Raw genomic sequence first — 17989 nt, 5'->3', positions numbered from 1 at the left:
ATACATTTTAAAAGTCATATATCATTTTAGTAAATGTTCCTGTTACTTAGAATCCAATCAATTTGAGTTTCTGTAAAGTCAGTGCCTTGTGATGTAAAACCATTTTATGCATCAGATAATTTCTATACTCCAAGTACAGCATTTTACATGACATATTTTAATACAGGTTACATCTGTCATGTTGAATGCTTCATGTGCTGTGGAGAGCTCCACTGTCATTTAATACACTCTGGGGAAATACTGCTTCGCCATTAATCTTATTTCTAAAGCATGTTTGCATTAACCTTTAAATCGTCCTAATAATAAAACAAGCACACAAAAAAGTTAACAGATTGCTTAGAAATCTTTGTAAATGAAAGCATAAATATAAATGCTGGAGTACTTAGAACACATTGTCATATTTGAGAAATGAAACTCAATCCTTTTGGTCCTCCAACCACTTTTTTATAGTATTTTATCATATCCTGAAATAAAATTCATAGCTAACAAACAGAAAACAAAACAAAACAAATACAAAGAAATTTTTAAAATAAAAATATTCTAACAGTAATATAAATAAAGAATAAAATAAAAGCAATTATGATTTTAAAATACTATTTTCATGCATAAATGTTTGAGTTTATCTACATAGAGGAGGTAATGATACTCAGATGTTTGAATCAATTTACAATTCATTCATTCAGTCAAACCGTTTAATGAGCATCTACTATGTGCAAGGTTCTGTTATAGACACTGTGAAAACAGTAGCAAAGAAAACAGCAAACTTCCCTTCTTTCATGGGATGATGGTAGGGAGACAGAATATGTGCACAATAAATAAATAAAACACATGTAGTGTATTGGGATATGCAAATTAGGGGAGGTTTCAAGAAAGAACCGAAGGAAGCAGGGGATCTACCTACGTGGATAACTACACGGAAAAGCCTTCCAGGTGGAGGGAAGAAGTAAAGACATCCTGGTTGAAGAGAGGAGCATATGAAGTGTGTTGCAGGCTGAAGCAAGAAGGACACTGGCTGGAAAGGAGTCAATTTTGGGGAGTGGCCTGGGAGACTGAAGTATAACATGAGGTCAGAGAAGTGACCAGCTGTCATGAAATGGAATACAGAACTGTAGGTATTTGTGAGATGCTAGGTTTAATCAAAGTGAGGTAAGAAGCCATCAGAGTGTTTTGTGCAGAGAAGTGACATGATCTGATTTACATTTTAGTGGGGTTACCTCGGATACATTGTTGAGAAAAAATAATTGCAGGTGGAGAGCAGTGAGGAGCCTGGGGCATCACGGAGTTCTAGATCAGCATGGGGGCAGGGAGGTGGTCAGAAGTGGACACATTGTGCAAATGTATCAAAGGTATAGCTGACAACATGATTAAATCCTTCTACATAATAGTGTAAATTATGTCATATGTTGATTTACTGTAGTAGTGATTTTTTTTTCTACTCTATGAAGCTCTAGGTGTTCCACAGACCGACCTAAGAGGGGAGAGAGGAGAGGTCTTCAGCTGGAGACACTAAGTTTTTTTGGTTTTGTTTTTGGCTTTACTTTTACCTTTGAGCTGGATTAAATTTGAAGAAACTGTGCTGCTGTTTAAAAATCATTTAAATATCATTACACTGCATGACAGATGCATAGTTCCTGTAGTTTATTAAATCACTATTTTATTTTCAAAATTTTAATTATGTTAAGTTACTCTGGAAATGTTCACGTGCAAAATTAACTACAGCTCCGCTCTATATAGGGGTTATAATTCCTGAAAACTGGTAAAGTACCAAAAGAAAAAAAGAAATAAAAGCTAAATATGTCCTTTCTTTAGAATTTGTTTGAAGGAAATTATTTACAATTATCTTTTCTTAAATTGTAGACATGTTACTAGGTAAGTAGTGTTTCCAAACTAATAATTATTTTGTGTAAAAGAGGGGAAGCAAATATTTTGGTTACTATTATTAATTAATATTTGTCATGTTAAATTTAAAGTGACAGGTAACATTCATAATGTTGTCAACTGACTTTTTTTTATTTGTTTATTTGTTTGAAGCTTTTGGAAACATGTCCAAAACATTGATGAAATGCTGGAAACCAGTTGAAACACAGTAAAATTCAACCCATTAATATAGGACTGCTTTTTCTTCATCCACGTTGGGAATTGTCAAGAAGTGAACTATGACAATATATCAATTTTTGCTACTGTTTCTACTCTGGGTATGCCTGCCACATTTCTGTTCTCCAGAGATAATGTTCAGAAGGACTTCTGTGCCCCAGAAAAGAATTTTAGGTGCACGCGTACCTAGAAGTGATGGCAAAATTCTGCACCGTCAAAAGCGTGGTTGGATGTGGAATCAATTTTTCTTACTGGAGGAATATACAGGATCTGATTATCAATACGTAGGCAAGGTAAGTCTGTGCTGAAATGGAAAATATTTACATTCCAGTTTTTCATTTGTCTCATAAAGAAAATTTGAAGGTTATCAAGATTGCCATTCTTACAAATTTGATTCTCTAAATATCCCTAAAGCAGTTTTTGTTTATGGAATACAAATTATAATTTGAAAAACTATGTAATGAATATAGCATTATAAATGTATGAATTCATTTACTAGAATTAATTCTGCCTACTACCTCACGTATTAAAGAGGTACTAACAATTGCAATTTCAGAATTTGTAGTTAAAAATGAATGATCATGAGAGAACTACGTGGCAATCTAGTATTTAAAATAACAATGCATGTATATAATACATATATATATATACCTATATATATTTCGCATTGCTGTTGACTTCAGTGAGGAAGAAAAGATATATGTAAAAGTTGTTTAATATTCTACAGAATGGGAAAACAAGTGTCATTAAAAATATGACCTAAGGCCAAAAAAATGCTTACTTATAAGAAAACTTATTCCAGATATGAGCGTTACTTATTTTTCTAAAGTCCTACCATGGGTACATTTAAATAAGGGAAGAATAAATGGGAAGACAAGCAGGAAAAAGTGGTTTACTTGTCGGGATATGATGACTGAGGAGATTTCATGCTATTCAATTATAAAAGATAGTGAGGAAAATGAGGAAAAAGTAGTTTACTTGTCGGGATATGATGACATGAGGAGATTTCATGCTATTCAATTATAAAAGATAGTGAGGAAAATGTTAGGACTGGAGGGACAAATACGACATAAGAGTTACAATGGATGCTTTTATACACTAGATTGTATTAATTTCCAGTTTTCTTTCTTTGCACTATCCAAATCTAATCGAAATTAGGTAATATCTTAAAGAAAAAAATCATTTTAATAGTGTTATTTTTATGGACAGTTTATGAAACTATATCAAAGAAAAAAAGTTAAACACACAAAAGGAAAACAGATATAATCACATGTTCATATATCACATGTCAACAGTACAAAATTATGATAGATCCATGATTGTGTTGGCGACTTTTGCATCAACCTCAACTTTAATAGCTTCTTTCACATAATTAAAACTGGGCTTTTAAAGTTTTTGTCTTCTAAGAAGAACTATTTTTGAGAAAATACATGTTCATTGATTTTTAAAACACTTTGATATGTGTTTTCATGTTCCAGTTATTTCAGTTTTTTTTAAAAAATGTCTGGCAGTATGAGAAAGATGGCATTAAATGTTAAATGTCATATTGACTGTAAGGAGAAGAAAAAAACCCAGCAACCTAAGCAATTTTACCAGAAAGCGTGCAGTAGTGACCTTATCACAGGGTCATCTGATAGAATTCCTGAGATCAGAGGGTTAAGGTAAATTTTATGGTTGCTGCAATAGGCAACTTTCAGTTTATGAAACCAACCACATGAAAATATAATAACTGAAATCCGAGCCATAGAAACTATAAATAGCTTCATTTGGCTCTTCCTGGACATAGCGGTTATTTGTTTATTTGCATAGATTTTCCTTCACCTAGTCCTTAGTGAGGATTTAATAAATGTTGGTAAATTGAATTATCATTGCATTAAGTACTCTCTTGTGATAATCAAGGTACTTCTATGTACTTTCATTTGTTCTTTCCCCAAAGAATATCAATAACTTGAAATCAAGAACTTTACTTCGTATCTCTCTTTGTTTCTAGCTCTTAGAGTAGATTTTAATATTTAGTTGGTTGAATTAACCTGAGTTGTATTGAACTGAATTCCCAGAGTCATCTGGTACCACTTAGCTCTTTGGTAGGGAAAACTAATGTAGAGTTTAAATTACTGTGGGCTATTAAAGCTGGTAAATACTTAAGATACATGCATCTTGATATGCAACTCAAATTCTATTCTTCCTTACTCTGCTCTATAAAAGCAAGCCAGGAAACTCTTTAATGAGGAGAGGCATAAGGAACTTATGGAATGTGTTCACCAGTTTCTTCTATAAGTATGTCCTGAACTACCAGATCAACAGACATATATTAGATGCTGTAGCTCTGAGTTTACTTCTAATACCCAAAGCATCTGTTTTTTCGCTTGTATTTCAAGTCAATTTTATATTTCTATCATTTATTCATGTCATGACCTGTGAAATAGTTATTTTTAAATTTCCCTTGTCTGTAGTACATATGTGTGTTGCTTTTTATTAAGTATTTATATTGCATTAATTACTTATACAATTAAAGATCTTATTTTAGAAGTAAACATATAGATTTTTTTAAACATATAGATTTGTATATGTGAAAAGGCAATTATGAGATATAGAATATTTTTATAAACATGCATTTTAATGACTATAATTGGGGGCTAAGATATATTTTCTTCATGAAGTATAAAAAATTTTAAATTCCCTGGATATTCTTTCCAACATTACTTATAATGAATTTATTACATATTCATCCTATCAGAAATTCTGCTTTCAGTTTTTACTTCATTTAAAGTAGGCATGTGATATTGACGCTAAGAGATTCAATGTCTCTAGGTTAGTTCACAGGTAGGAGTAATACATGTCCCAATTACTAGACGTACGGGAAGACAATGATAAACTCTCCATTGTTGTGGAAAACATGGTGGGAGCTCAGAGTAGGCACAATGGAGAGAATTACACTGGTTGAGTGAGGACAAGACTGAAAAGCACATACATGAAGAGGGGGAAAATTTTTAAAATACCGAACAATTAGCCAATAAATCCTACAAAGAATGGATGGCATATAATTTCTTAGATAAAAACCCATTACTGCTTAAGGGGTTGAAGCAAAGGGAAAATCCCCTTACTTCTTATTGGATTAAAGCAGAGGAAAGCTTAGGAAAAGCATATAACTGCCAATCAGAATACCTATATGTAAACTTGCTTCTGCCACTGTTTTTGCTTTCAGTGGTTAAATCAATTAACTTCTCTTGGCCTTCATTTTCTCATCTATAGTATGATCATGTCAGTCATATATATATATATATATATATTTAATGTACTTATATATATAATTTTTATATGATTACATTATAAATGTGAAGTGTTTGAGCATTTAAAAACCCATTTATATATTTAAAAAAAAGAATAAGAAGAAATAAAGAGAGACAGAAAGAGAAAAAGAGAAAGAAAGCTAGTGGCTGAATTGTCACTGCCATGGCTATTATGAAGAAACTAGCTGACCAGCAGTGAACTCAAAGCATTTCTTTGTTCATCTCTCAATGAGCAAAAAAATATCTTCTCTAAATCATTCAATCAAATGTATTCTAAACCAAAATATATTTGGTGTAAGTTCTTTTTTTTTTTTTTTTTTCAGTGAGATAATCAGAATATTGACCTTTAAGAAGTTTCCTATATAGGACAATGCCTGCTAACCTTTCTTTACCTTCCAAAGCAAGAGGTTTAAAACGTGAACTTCAAGTATCTACTTTTGCCCTATGTTACTTTCATATCTCAACCTTTTATAAACATCTTTAAATTTACCAATTTAAGATTTGAGAAACATTGTGATTATAAGCTATTTTTATTAATGTCCTTTTACATGTAGCTTCTTATCACAGGTTCCCATTGCCTGATTCAGTTGCCCAGATAATTTCAAAATTTTAGGCTTCCAAATATTCAAATAACTAATGACAATAAACTAGATATTCTTGAATTTACTTTTAGCCGTAAAAAACATACAGTTCTAAGTGAATTACTGATTTTATTTACTGTACAAACTTTGCACTTTATATAATAATTATTCTCAAGTGGAGCAAAACATGTTAAAAATAGATTTTTAATCAAAACCAGAGATTAAGAAAAAACACCAAAAAATTAATAACGTAATTGAACAATGATAAATCTGATTCTGAGTCAGCATAGTAAAATAATTCACTCCAGGAAGTAAAAACATAATAATAATTTTAATAAATAATCAGGGCAACTGTCTATATCTTCTTGGTATAATGAAAAAATGTACCATCTGGAGACATGAAAGAGATTCTTGGGGCCTCCAGGCCATTCAGACCTTATAGTACCTCACTGATATCATCCTTCTCTAAATGCAGAATACATTTGACACATAGATTCTTTTTTTTTTTCCCAATGATAGGTTCTTTTTTTTAAAATTGAAGTATAGTTGATGTATAATGTTGTGTTAGTTTCAGGTGTACAACAAAGTGATTCAGTTATACATATACATAATACAAATATATATTCTTTTTCAGATTCTTTTCCTTTATAGGTTATTACAAAATATTGAGTATAATTCCCTGTGCTATACAGTAGGTCCTTGTTGGTTATCTATTTTATATATAGTAGTGTGTATATGTTAATCCTTAACTCCTAATTTATCCCTCCCCTCCTCCTTTCCCCTTTGGTAACCATAAGTTTTTTTTCAATGTCTGTGAGTCTATTTCTGTTTCGTACATAAGTTAATTTGTATCATGTTTTAGATTCCAGGTATAATCGATATCATATGATATTGTTGTCTGTAAGTCTTGTTGGGTTCTCAGTTGTTTAGCATTCTTGAAAAACAGAAACCACGTTTAATTATTTCTGAATTTCATATCCCTTTTCCTGAAGAACTGATGGCTTCAAAGAGCTAGAGCAATAATGGTGCTCTCTATTTTAGCAGATTAACAATACTATAGGTATTTATAGTTCTTCTGTCCTTAGATGATTACTTAAGCTCACCTCTACCAAGGGATACACGGTTCCCTGTAGTCTACCATGGCTTTGTCCTCCCATAGTTTATAACCCAATATGAACCTTCATCCCCCTTCTTGAGTAGCCAATAGAAACTTTCTCCCTGTCCCTAACAGGTTTTTCTCTTTGGGACCAACTGCTTTCATTTGCACAAGTATCTTGGTGGTCACTCGACTTTTCAATATTTCAATTCACTTTTAAATATTTCATTTTCTGACTCTAACCTGTTCCATGGTTGAAAATGATAGAATGAGCCATATATTTTTCTGGTCTATCTCAACTCTATACCTTTAGTACTGTCTTATTTGCCCTCATGGCCCCTTAATGAGCATGATGAGTTCAAAATACCTTCAATTAATGACTCTAACTGGGGGTTATTTTGCCATCCAGGGGAAATTCATCTATATATGGAGACATTATTTGTTTTCACAACTAGGTAGAGGGGGTTGCTACTGGCCTCAAGTTGGCAGGGACCAGGGATGCTGCTAAAAATCCTACAGTGTATAGGGCAGACCTCCAGTCCTAAATGTCAATAGTGCTGAGACTGAGAAGCCCTGTCCTCAACTTCCTTAGTTTGCCAGAGCCTTTAACATTTCCTAAACAGCTCAGCCTTTATTTTACTTCTTTCTGGGTTCTTGTTTCTGAATATGCTCTCAATTATCATCATGTTTCTTCCCTTCGGAGTTGCTGTAAGAATTTGCTTTCCCTAACTTGGATTTCTCTCAAGACCTGCTTTCCTATTCATATTCTGTCTAATCCTTAAAGCATATATTTGGCTCCAGTCTCTTGGTCATTCTTCTTTGTAGACTTGTGAGCTGCACACACCCACTATGAATAAATTATTTATTCATTCTGTCAACAAATATCTAGAAGACCTGTTACTACTCAGGTACTACTCTGATATTAAGTACTGTGGTGAAAATATAATTTCTCTACTCACAAAATGTCTGCCTTTAAGAGAAGGAGAGAATAATAAGTAAGGATAACAGGAAGTTATGGGACTCTTTTTGTCTCAGACACAGCACAGACCCCAAAAGCCTCGAACAAAACAGTAAGTGCCAAATATTGCCATGTTTCATTTCTGCAGTACTTGTAAATAGGTGGAAATAAAATAGTTTGGGGATTCGTATTACACGAATCTGTGTGTTATTAAATGTTGAAACTGGAGAGTCAAGTTCTTATTTATTTATTTATTTATTTATTTATTTATTTATTTGGAAGAGTTTTTTAATGTGCAATGCTTTATAATGAAGTGATTCTTGGAAATTTCTAGAAGAGATATCTTCCAGAAACTGAAAAAATATTATTCATGAGAGAAAACTTGACTTTAAACATTCACAAAGTCTGGCAATACCAACTGTGCCCACTATATTAGACTGTATGCGTTTTGCCCTTAATAATATGGGTACAATCAAGTCAAACCCGGTTGCAACAGGGGAAGGAGTAGTTGGAACTAAGACAGAAGAAGCTGTCCTGACCTCCCCACTGCAGTTTTTCTACAGGGGAAGGAAATCTCAGGTGAACTCATGGAAGAACTTTATGTTTTATTAGAGTTTAGAGAGCTGGGAACATTCTCTGGGACCTTTTAAAAACTGTAATGTTGTTGAGACTAAAAGTTTCCAGGTGACTTTTTTTTAATACAAACATGATGAAGAGAATCTACATAAAACACACACACACACACACACAAACATATAGGCCTGCTTTAGTGGTGAGATGGGAGTAGGAGAGGGCTTGGTATATAGTTATTTTCTATTTGAACCCTATTAATGCTAACCATAAAAGGACTGAGCACAAAACAAATTAATACAGTGAGTGATTTTAGTTAGAAAATGTCCTAAAAGAAAATAAATCAGGATGATTTGATAGACATCAACAGAAAGTCCTTTAGATTAAATGATTAATAAAGACCTTCCTGATGAGGAGACATTTGGACTTTTGGGGTGAATATAGACATTATTTCCCTGATAGGTAAAGACCACAACAAAAAAAAGATGATCCTGAATTAGAATTTATAAAGACTTTTTATACTAATCCTCAAGCAAGAGGTAATTAAAGCATTTTTAAATAGAGGCATGTCCTGCAGAACCCTGATAATGTTTTCCAGGCAGACCACCTCTTGGTTTTTAACTCTCAGAATGCATACAATGTCTGTATCTCTCAATGTTTCAGCCAGAGGTTATATTGGAAAAATATGCTCACCTCCTCAAAGCTCACTATAACATTTTAACAAAGCAGTATTCAGGAAGATCTTAAGTTGCATTCCAGATATGCTTGGTAGAACATCAGAACCACCCATAGATGTTTTGAAACTAACAGAGGCTGTAAAAAAGAATGTGCATCTAAGATTTTGTAAGCCCTTTGGGAAGCCTTGCTAATTCATGTTAACCTGTAAGTGATCAAGTAACACTGGTTTAAGCGTTTTCTATACTAACATTATAGCGTGTTATTCATCTATAGAGATTTTACTATGTTTTAGTTACTTTTTTAGGAAATTAGTTTTGAATTTGGGTTTAATGTGTAAGCATTCTATTTTTTCCAGTTTAAACTAATAGGAAATAGGCTTCTTGTTAGCATTTTCAAGCAAAGTGTCAAGTATTGAGCTCTTTTTAAAAAGATAAATGGAATTAAGTATGGGATACTCATATATAAATAACTACAATCATTCTTTTACTTAAAAGTTCTTACTGGTAGTAGTGATAACATGTTTACTAAACTCTTCCATGAAGTTATTTACATAATGTGTAATCACTGTATAACCTTCATGAAACAACAGTATACCCGCACCACCTAGACACATTTACCACACTCACTGCCCTTACTGTACTCTAGTGATTTGTGGGAAATCCACCCTTCCACTCATGTTTTACTCTTGAATTAGTAACCTAGAGATGCTGTGTTTCCATCTTTTCTTTCCCATCATAGTCTTATTTTTGTATATCCCTCTCTTGTACTCACCATTTTATAACCCCCTCCACACAGAATCTTCTTCATCTCTTTATCCTGCTTCTTCAGTTTGTCACACAGCATCTTTTAAAATCTACCTCTCTATGTTATGTCCCTTGAATGTATTTTTATTGGATTATGTTTTAGATAAGAGATAATTATGAATTTATTTTCTAAAAAGTATTATTTCTGTGGTTTTAGGCCAATTAATTCACATAGAGTAGTAATAGTTGGAAGTAGATGAAAGGACTTTGGTGATAATAATAGACTGATAATAATAAAAAAAAAAAACCTCAAAGAATTTTTCTGTGATGAATAAGCTTTTAAAAAATTTACCTATTATTTAAAAATATTAAAGTTCAAAAATACTAAATCTACAATTTAACCCATCATTTTTCAAATATAGAACTTTTAAGAAATACAATCATCTCTGAATGAAGATTATGTGAAAATTGAGCCAGACTTTTAGCTAAAGCTTGAGAGAAATCTCTGTAGATGAAAAATGTATTGAAATGTCATAAAAATTTGCTCTGCAAAAAATATCTTAATATAATTTATCAGTAACAGGTGAGTGTGTAATGGCCATGAAGCATGGGAAATTATTATTATGGTATTATGAATTTCTACCAAAGCCCTCTTATTTTCTTTCTTGGAGACAATATATAATTATATATTCAATTAAATTTTGTCCCCTTTGTACTAAAGAATAATGTTCTTTTCAGTAAAGAAAATGAAAGTGGATGTATGTTATTATGTTTGCTCATCAATGTCTCATACTTAGTATATGTTCAAATATTCAAAATCTCAGTTGCTTCTTATGAAAGCATGAATAGAAAAGGAGGGAGCACTTCAATAAATTTTCTGAAGTGAATTCTTAAATATTCACATAATATAGTTAAATTTCTACTTTTGTTTTATCAAAGAATATTATTTAATCTTAATTTTTTATTATTATCATTATTAATATTGTTGTTGGTGGTATTATTATTGTGTTGCTAATGGGTAACTGCATTCCATGGCTCCTAGTAATTGTAAATAAAAGTTAAAATAAAGAAAACATAAAAGTTGCCAGGAAGATGGACTAAGTTTAGAGAAGGGAACAGTGATTTTGTTGGGATATAATATACAAACCTTTGGTTCTCTCCTTAGAACTCTAATCAACAAGACGAAAAGCACTTTATGCAAATTTCAGACTCTCTCTTTAGTAAAATTCTTTCACTAACCTCACTTTTAAAGCTATACTTTAAGCATTTATAGATTACATAAAACTATTAAATTTAGAATTTTAAATGAAGGTCTTAAATCTCAGCCCAGGATTAAAATTGTTTTACCAAGTAGGAAATTGAGCTGTAAGAATGTGTACCATTATAGCCTTTTATCTAAAGGAACATTTCCTATTTTGGCTGATGTTTAGCTTAAATTCCATTAGTGAACTCCTCAGTTCAGTGTTGTATCTTCCAAATACCCCCTAAAACTCCAAGACCACTGAATTTTTCAATTTTCCTTGATACCAATTCTGTCAGTATATACAAACCAGCATCAAAAGCTTAGCACCAAATCTAGTTTGCATGTGTTGGGTTATCCTGAGTCCAGCAGAGCAGAGGGATAGAGTTGTGAATCATGAACTAACTGAATACATGCATTCCTAAGAGCTGAGCTTCCAAAGGGAGACAATAAAGATATAAAGCAAAGGTCAAGGACATGACCTATGATTGTAAGTCAAGTAACATAAAGGCAGAGATAGAGAGAACATCCAAGAAGAAGTAGAAAGGGGCGGGGCAGGGGGGGCAGAGAGGCAAGACTAGGACTATTATAGAGGCCAAAGGAGAACAAAATTCCAAAGAATTGATGACTAATCCTGTTGAGTGATGTAAAGTCATCAAGAAGAAAGTTGTAGCAATTTAGAGATCAGTGTGGACCAAGGAGAGAGCCATTGCAATAATCTGACGTAAATGGGAGTCAGATGGCTTTGGTTTAGCACAGAAGGAAGCAACACATCAGTTTCTCATAGGCATGTTATCAATAAGATAAAATAAGTAGGAGTGAGAGAGAGTTTGAAATGATGAAGAGCTGGAGATGGGACGTTATTATATGGACAGAAATAGAGGATGTGAGTGTGTGCAACAGGTGAGCTCACTCTTGGTAAAAATTAAAATTAAAAATTTGTCTGTTAAGCTGACAGCCAGAATCATACATAATTACTAAACAAAGAGAGTATTCCCACTTAAATTACCAACAGGAGTGAAATAAGTTAAAAAAAAAACACTTTGCTCACTACTAATATTTAACATACTTCTGGAAGCAAAATAACAGTGTAAAAACTATCACATATAGTTTTTTTTTTAATGTGAGAATTAAACGAAAAATACTGCAAAATATTCTGAAACATCCTGACATATCCTGATAATGATCCTCTAAAAAGTATTTTATTTATTATTACTTAATAGTCCAACAACCATTCTTTATTGTTTCTTATTTACAAGTTAGGAAAATATGTCCTTCTTGTCTAAATTAGGTGTCTAAGGGCATCAATCAAGTAACTTGTAGAGATGGGATTCTAGCCCAGAAAATATGACTCCAGAGTATATACTAACCATCATTACCCCTCATTGCACCATTATTAATAGTAATATTCTTATTTTACCAATATTATGTGTTGCTTCACCAGAAGCAATTATATTCTTATTTAATCAGTACAATGATGGAGAGTTAGCTGACTTTCTTTTCTGAATGATATCAGTACAAAACTAAAATTGCATAGGTAACAGGAATATTTCTGCTACTTCATAGAGAAGTCAAATTTATTTTTGCAGTTGTTATGTGTTTATTATTTAATTTATATGTGGAATTGATAATGCATGCACTTTGAATAAAATTTAAAAGGCAAAATAGCGTGTATAGTTAAAACTGAGGCTCCCACCAGGATCCTCAAGCATCCATAGTTCTCCTCCTAAGAAACAGCTATTTACCAGTTCTGTTTTGTTTTTGTTTTGTTTTGTATCTTTGTACGTATTCCAAGAGACATTATAGAACTATTTAATAAGTATTTATGATTTTTTTTTTACATAAATGGTGGTGTACTTTATGCCATGTTATAAAACATGGTTGGTTTGTTTTTAGTTAAAAATGTAACTTGAGGACATATTCCATTTCAGGACATAAAGATATCCTTCATTAAAAAAAAATAGTAGCTGCATAGTATTCTTTCCAGTGGATATATCATAATTTGTTTTACCTTTTTCTTTTGAAGAACCTTTAGTCATTTAAAAAAATATTTAGTAATATAATAATATGACATGTTATTTCACACAGTGCTGGTATACCTTTAGGAATATGACTAGAAGTGAAATGCTGAAGCAAAGTTTGGAAATTTTAAACTTTCATAGGTATTGCTAAATTGCTCTCCACTGATGCAGTTTGAATTTATCATGCCAACAGCAAGGTATGAAAGTTAAGTATTTCTCCACAATTGTATCCAATCTCTGTATTATCATCATTTTTAATAGCTTTTCAATCTTGTAAATGAAAACATATTTCTCTTATTTTAAGTGAGAATGAACATTTCTTCATGTGTTTAAAGCATTTCACATTTCTTTAAATAAGTGTTTATATCCCTCACCAATTTTTCTATTAATAATCTAGTTTTTTTCTTTTGATCCATAAGTTCTCCTTATTAATTGACCTTTAATTCTTTTTTTCATTTTCAAATGTAATACACGCTGAAAGTTGAATAAAACACACATATAAACTTTAATGAATAAGTATAAATCCAATCGGGTGACCTCAACGCAGGTGAAGAAATGGAAAACTCATGGCCCCTAAGAAACTCTCTGTGTGGGTCTGTTGGTAACAACATCGTTTCTCCTTTCTAAAGGTGGCAATAAGATTCATTTGGGGTTAATAATACCTTTCTTTTCTTTATAGTTTGAGCATCTATGTAGCCACTCATAAACAGCATGCTGGAGTTTTAAATGTTTCTGAAATTGAGTGTAATCACAGTTCATATATTCTTTTGTGTCTTTCTTCTTTCACTCAGATAGGTTTATGAAATTAAACCATATTTTTGTGCAGAGGATCTCTTTATGTGAATGTGTTTGGATTTAGTTATACATTCTATCAATAATGGAGATACGATGTTGCCCCTTCCCCTTACTTTAGCTTTACTAACAATGCTTCTGTGAACATTTCTGTACATGCACCCTGATACTTATGTACATTGAATAGCTTCAGAGTATATAATTAGGAATAAAATTGCTGATCTCTATTGTGTGCCTAGCCTCAATTTTTCCAAATACTGCCATTTTAGTTTCCTAAGTTTTAACCAATACCTACTCCCACTGGCAGTATACGAGAATTTCTTCTATTCTACAAAGAGACCCAAGCTTGATATTGTTAGAAATTTTTTTTCAAAACTGGTGATTTAATTTGCATTTTCCTAAATAACAGTGAACTTTCATTTCTGTGAACAAGTTTTTCAAGTGTTTTATCAACTGTTTCTTCAGGTCATCTATTTTTTGCTTATTGATTGCTTCATTCCCAAATCCATAATAGGTGTGGAGCACCAATTATTTTTCAGGCACTCTCTAGGTTACCAGGTCACACCCCTGAGTAAAAGACAACACACCCTGTGTCACGAAGCTCACATTTTTAGTGGGAAATGCAAAAAATTAAAGATAAACATAATAAATATATTACTCTTATGGTATGTTAGATGATGAAGGTTACTATCAGAAAAGAAGAGAGAAAGCAAGGTAAGGAATATTGAGGAATGGAGCAGAGCAGGTGGTGGTAGTCAGTACTTTCTTACTGAGAAGGTGATATTTAAGCAAAGGATTTGGAGGAAGTGAAAGGGGTAACTAAGCAGCTGTTAGAGGAATATTTTTTGCATCAAGAAGAAATAGTTACTGCAAATGCTCTAAATCAGGAAATTCCTCATGAATATTCAAGAAAGGGCAGGGAGGTACATGTGCCTAGAGCAAAGGGGGCAAGGGACAGGTGGTAGAAGGGAAAGGCAGAAAGATAACAGGATGCCCAGATCCTACAAAGTGTGGTAGACAAAATAATTGCGCCAAAGATATCCACATCCTAATTCTCAGAATTCATTATATGTTATTTTAAATAGCAAAAAGAGACTATTGCAGCTGTAATTAAATTGAGGATCTTGAGATGGGGGAGATTATACCCTGGATTTCCTATGCAATCCCCATGTGATCACATGGGTCCCTACAGGAGTGAGGCAAGAGGGTTAAGTTCAGAAAAAAAGAGATGTCACAATGAAACAGGAGGTTAGAGTAACAAACTTTGAAGATGGAAGAAAGAAACAGGAGCCAAGGAATGCAGACATCCTCTGGAAGCTGGAAACAGCAAAGAAACGGTCTCATCTGAAGCCTCCAGAAGGAGCAGAGCCCTGCCAACACCTTGCATTTAGACTTCTGACCTCCAGAACTATAAGAGAATAAATTTGTGGTGTTTTAAGTCACTAAGTTGTTCATAATTTTTACAGTAGCAATAGGAAACTAATACAGAAGACATTGGATTTTGACTTTTACTCTAAGATGGAAGATATTGTAGAATTTTTAGCAGAAGACTGACGTTATATGAAATAAGTTTTAAAAATATCAGTCTGACTTCTGGCTTTAAAGTTGGTACAACAGAAATCTATGTAGTATTGATGCGTGGATGTTAGGAAGCATTGTTACAGATGGCTCAAAACATTTTGGCCTGAGCAACTGAAAAATTGATTGTTTTTATTTAGAGAGCATTAGGAGTAAGAGCTCGAGTTCATCTTCAGATGTTCGAGTTCATCTTCAGAAGATAAATGGAGTTTTGAGATTGTATTGGGTTGGCCGTTAAGATGTTATGGACACCCGAAGGAACTTTTTGGCCAGCCCAACTACAAGTTCAGGAAAACTAAAATGGGACCTCTTAGAAGCCATCAGCATACAGCTGGTATTTAAAGTCATGGGACTGTTAGATATTAAGAATGTGAATGTAGTGAGAAGTGGAAATAGGGCTGTATTTAGAAGCAAACTCACATTCAGATATGTGTGAGGGGGAGGATGATGTGGGAGGAAAGAAGAAAAACCAACATATACAACAGAATGAATATTCCTTGAACTGCAAGGGAATCTAAGAGCTGGGGGTGTCCTAGAAGACAGGTGAAGAAAATGTTTGGAGAATAGAGTGTGTTAACTGAGTCAAAAGCTGCTAAGTCAAGGAGGTAGAGAGTTCTGATTTGACTACCGACTTTAGTTTCATGGAGATTCTAGGTGAATTTGGTGTTTATGGTTTCAGTGCTGTGGTGGGCCCGGAATTCTCATTGCAGTGGATTTCAAAGGGAATGGAGAGAGAGAAATTGGAGCAAGTACACACAGGCAGCTCCTGCAAAAGGGAGCAGTTGTTTGTAGCACTATCTGATGGGGGGAGTGTGAGTGGATCAAGAAAAAAAACATTTTTTTTTTTTACTTGTCTTTCTGCATTGATTAAAAACTCCAATAGAATATTGAATAGATGATATGAGAGGGACCTCTTTATTTTGTTCTTAGTTTTTTAAAATGTTCAACATTTTGTCATTAATTGTGAAGTTTCTTAAGTTTGTTTTTAAAGGTATTTTTATCAGACTAAGGGATTTCCTTTTAATCCGAGTGTTTTATGTTTTTTAATCATAAGTGAATATGAAATATTGTCAAATATATGTATGCATATAATGAACTGTTTATTTTCCCTTCAATATTTTAATCCAAGCAATTACCTTAAATGATTTTTCTTATTTGAACTAAACTTGCAGATTTGGAAAGAGTTCACCTTGATAATGATATAAAACTTTACATTATCGTATTCCACTTGCTCTTTCTTTGCTTACAGTTTCTACTTTTTTAAAATCATTCATTTTCATACAAGATATCACTCAGTAAAATTACTTTTTTTAACTCTTTTAACTGTCTTATTGTATTTAGACATCAAAGTTATGATAGTCACATAAAATGAGATAGGAAATATTACCACTTTTTCTATTACTTTATATAATTTGTGTGTGTAATTGAATTAATGCTTTTATGAATGTTGTCTAGAATTCATTAAAAATACCTTCTGATACAATAGTTTTATTATAGGGAAACGTGGGCTATTGACTTATTTTCTTTAATGGTTATAGGGCTACTCAGGTTCTCTTTCCTTCTTGACTTAGTTTTTGTAAATTGCATTTTTGGCGTCTGTTAAATATTTTTTGAAATAAGCTGGTGGGCTAAATTCAGAAGGCTTCTTAGCTCATGGTCTAAAGAGAATTTGTATATGTTTTTAAGACTGGATTTTAAAAAAAAAGGAAAAAGAGGAAGAATATGGTGCAGAGGCTGTTTGTGGCCCTCAATGTTAAAATATTTACTTTCTGCCCTTTACACGCACAAGAAAAGTATGCTGAGCCTGTGTTAGTGGCTTCTTTAGGAGTAACAGTACAGAAAGTCCTCTTTTCGTGGGTTCATATGGGACCATAAAAATGTCTTTGCATGCTGAAACCATGCAACATCATCTTAATAATCACTGGGGAAAATTAAAGCTGTTCTGTTACCTTAGAATTTTTTTTTGTCGAAGCTCCAAAACCCTTCTAATTCTTGCTATTAGTTTACAGGAAGTAAAAAATGTAAAGCTAATATTATTGAGTGTGCTGTAATTTAAAAGATTAGAAATATTGATAATTAAATCATTTATTTTATTAAAAAAGATTACAGTAGTTTGATTCGCGCTTACATTCTTTTCATCATATACACGATTTTTTTAATGCCTTCGTCAAATTCTCATACTCCTTTATAAGTTTGTTGCTGTGAAATATCTTTTTAAGAGTTCCCTTAATCTATAACGTGACCTGGATGCTGGTTTGTAAAAGTATCACAGAATATTTTAGCGCTATTCCCCTCCAACATGACTTATACTGTCACTGTCTTTTATGTTCCTTGTTTGTTCAGATTTA

At 32.7% G+C, this 17989-nt stretch overlaps 1 protein-coding gene across 3 annotated transcripts in view; it reads left to right on the top strand.

The window, feature by feature from the left end:
• Nucleotides 1–2156: 2156 nt before the first annotated feature.
• Nucleotides 2157–17989, top strand: part of LOC137755944 (cadherin-10) — a 118949-nt gene continuing 103116 nt past the window's right edge. For all 3 annotated transcript variants that reach the window (XM_068532107.1, XM_068532098.1, XM_068532092.1), the window contains exon 1: nucleotides 2157–2387. In XM_068532107.1, coding sequence (XP_068388208.1) covers nucleotides 2157–2387 — 231 coding nt within the window. The remainder of the gene's footprint in view (nucleotides 2388–17989) is intronic.

Source organism: Eschrichtius robustus, chromosome 2 (assembly GCF_028021215.1).
Source record: "Eschrichtius robustus isolate mEscRob2 chromosome 2, mEscRob2.pri, whole genome shotgun sequence".
In the NCBI taxonomy this organism is placed as follows: Eukaryota; Metazoa; Chordata; class Mammalia; order Artiodactyla; family Eschrichtiidae; genus Eschrichtius; species Eschrichtius robustus.
Note: the sequence above shows the minus strand (reverse complement) of the source record. Positions and strands in the feature narration are given on the sequence as shown.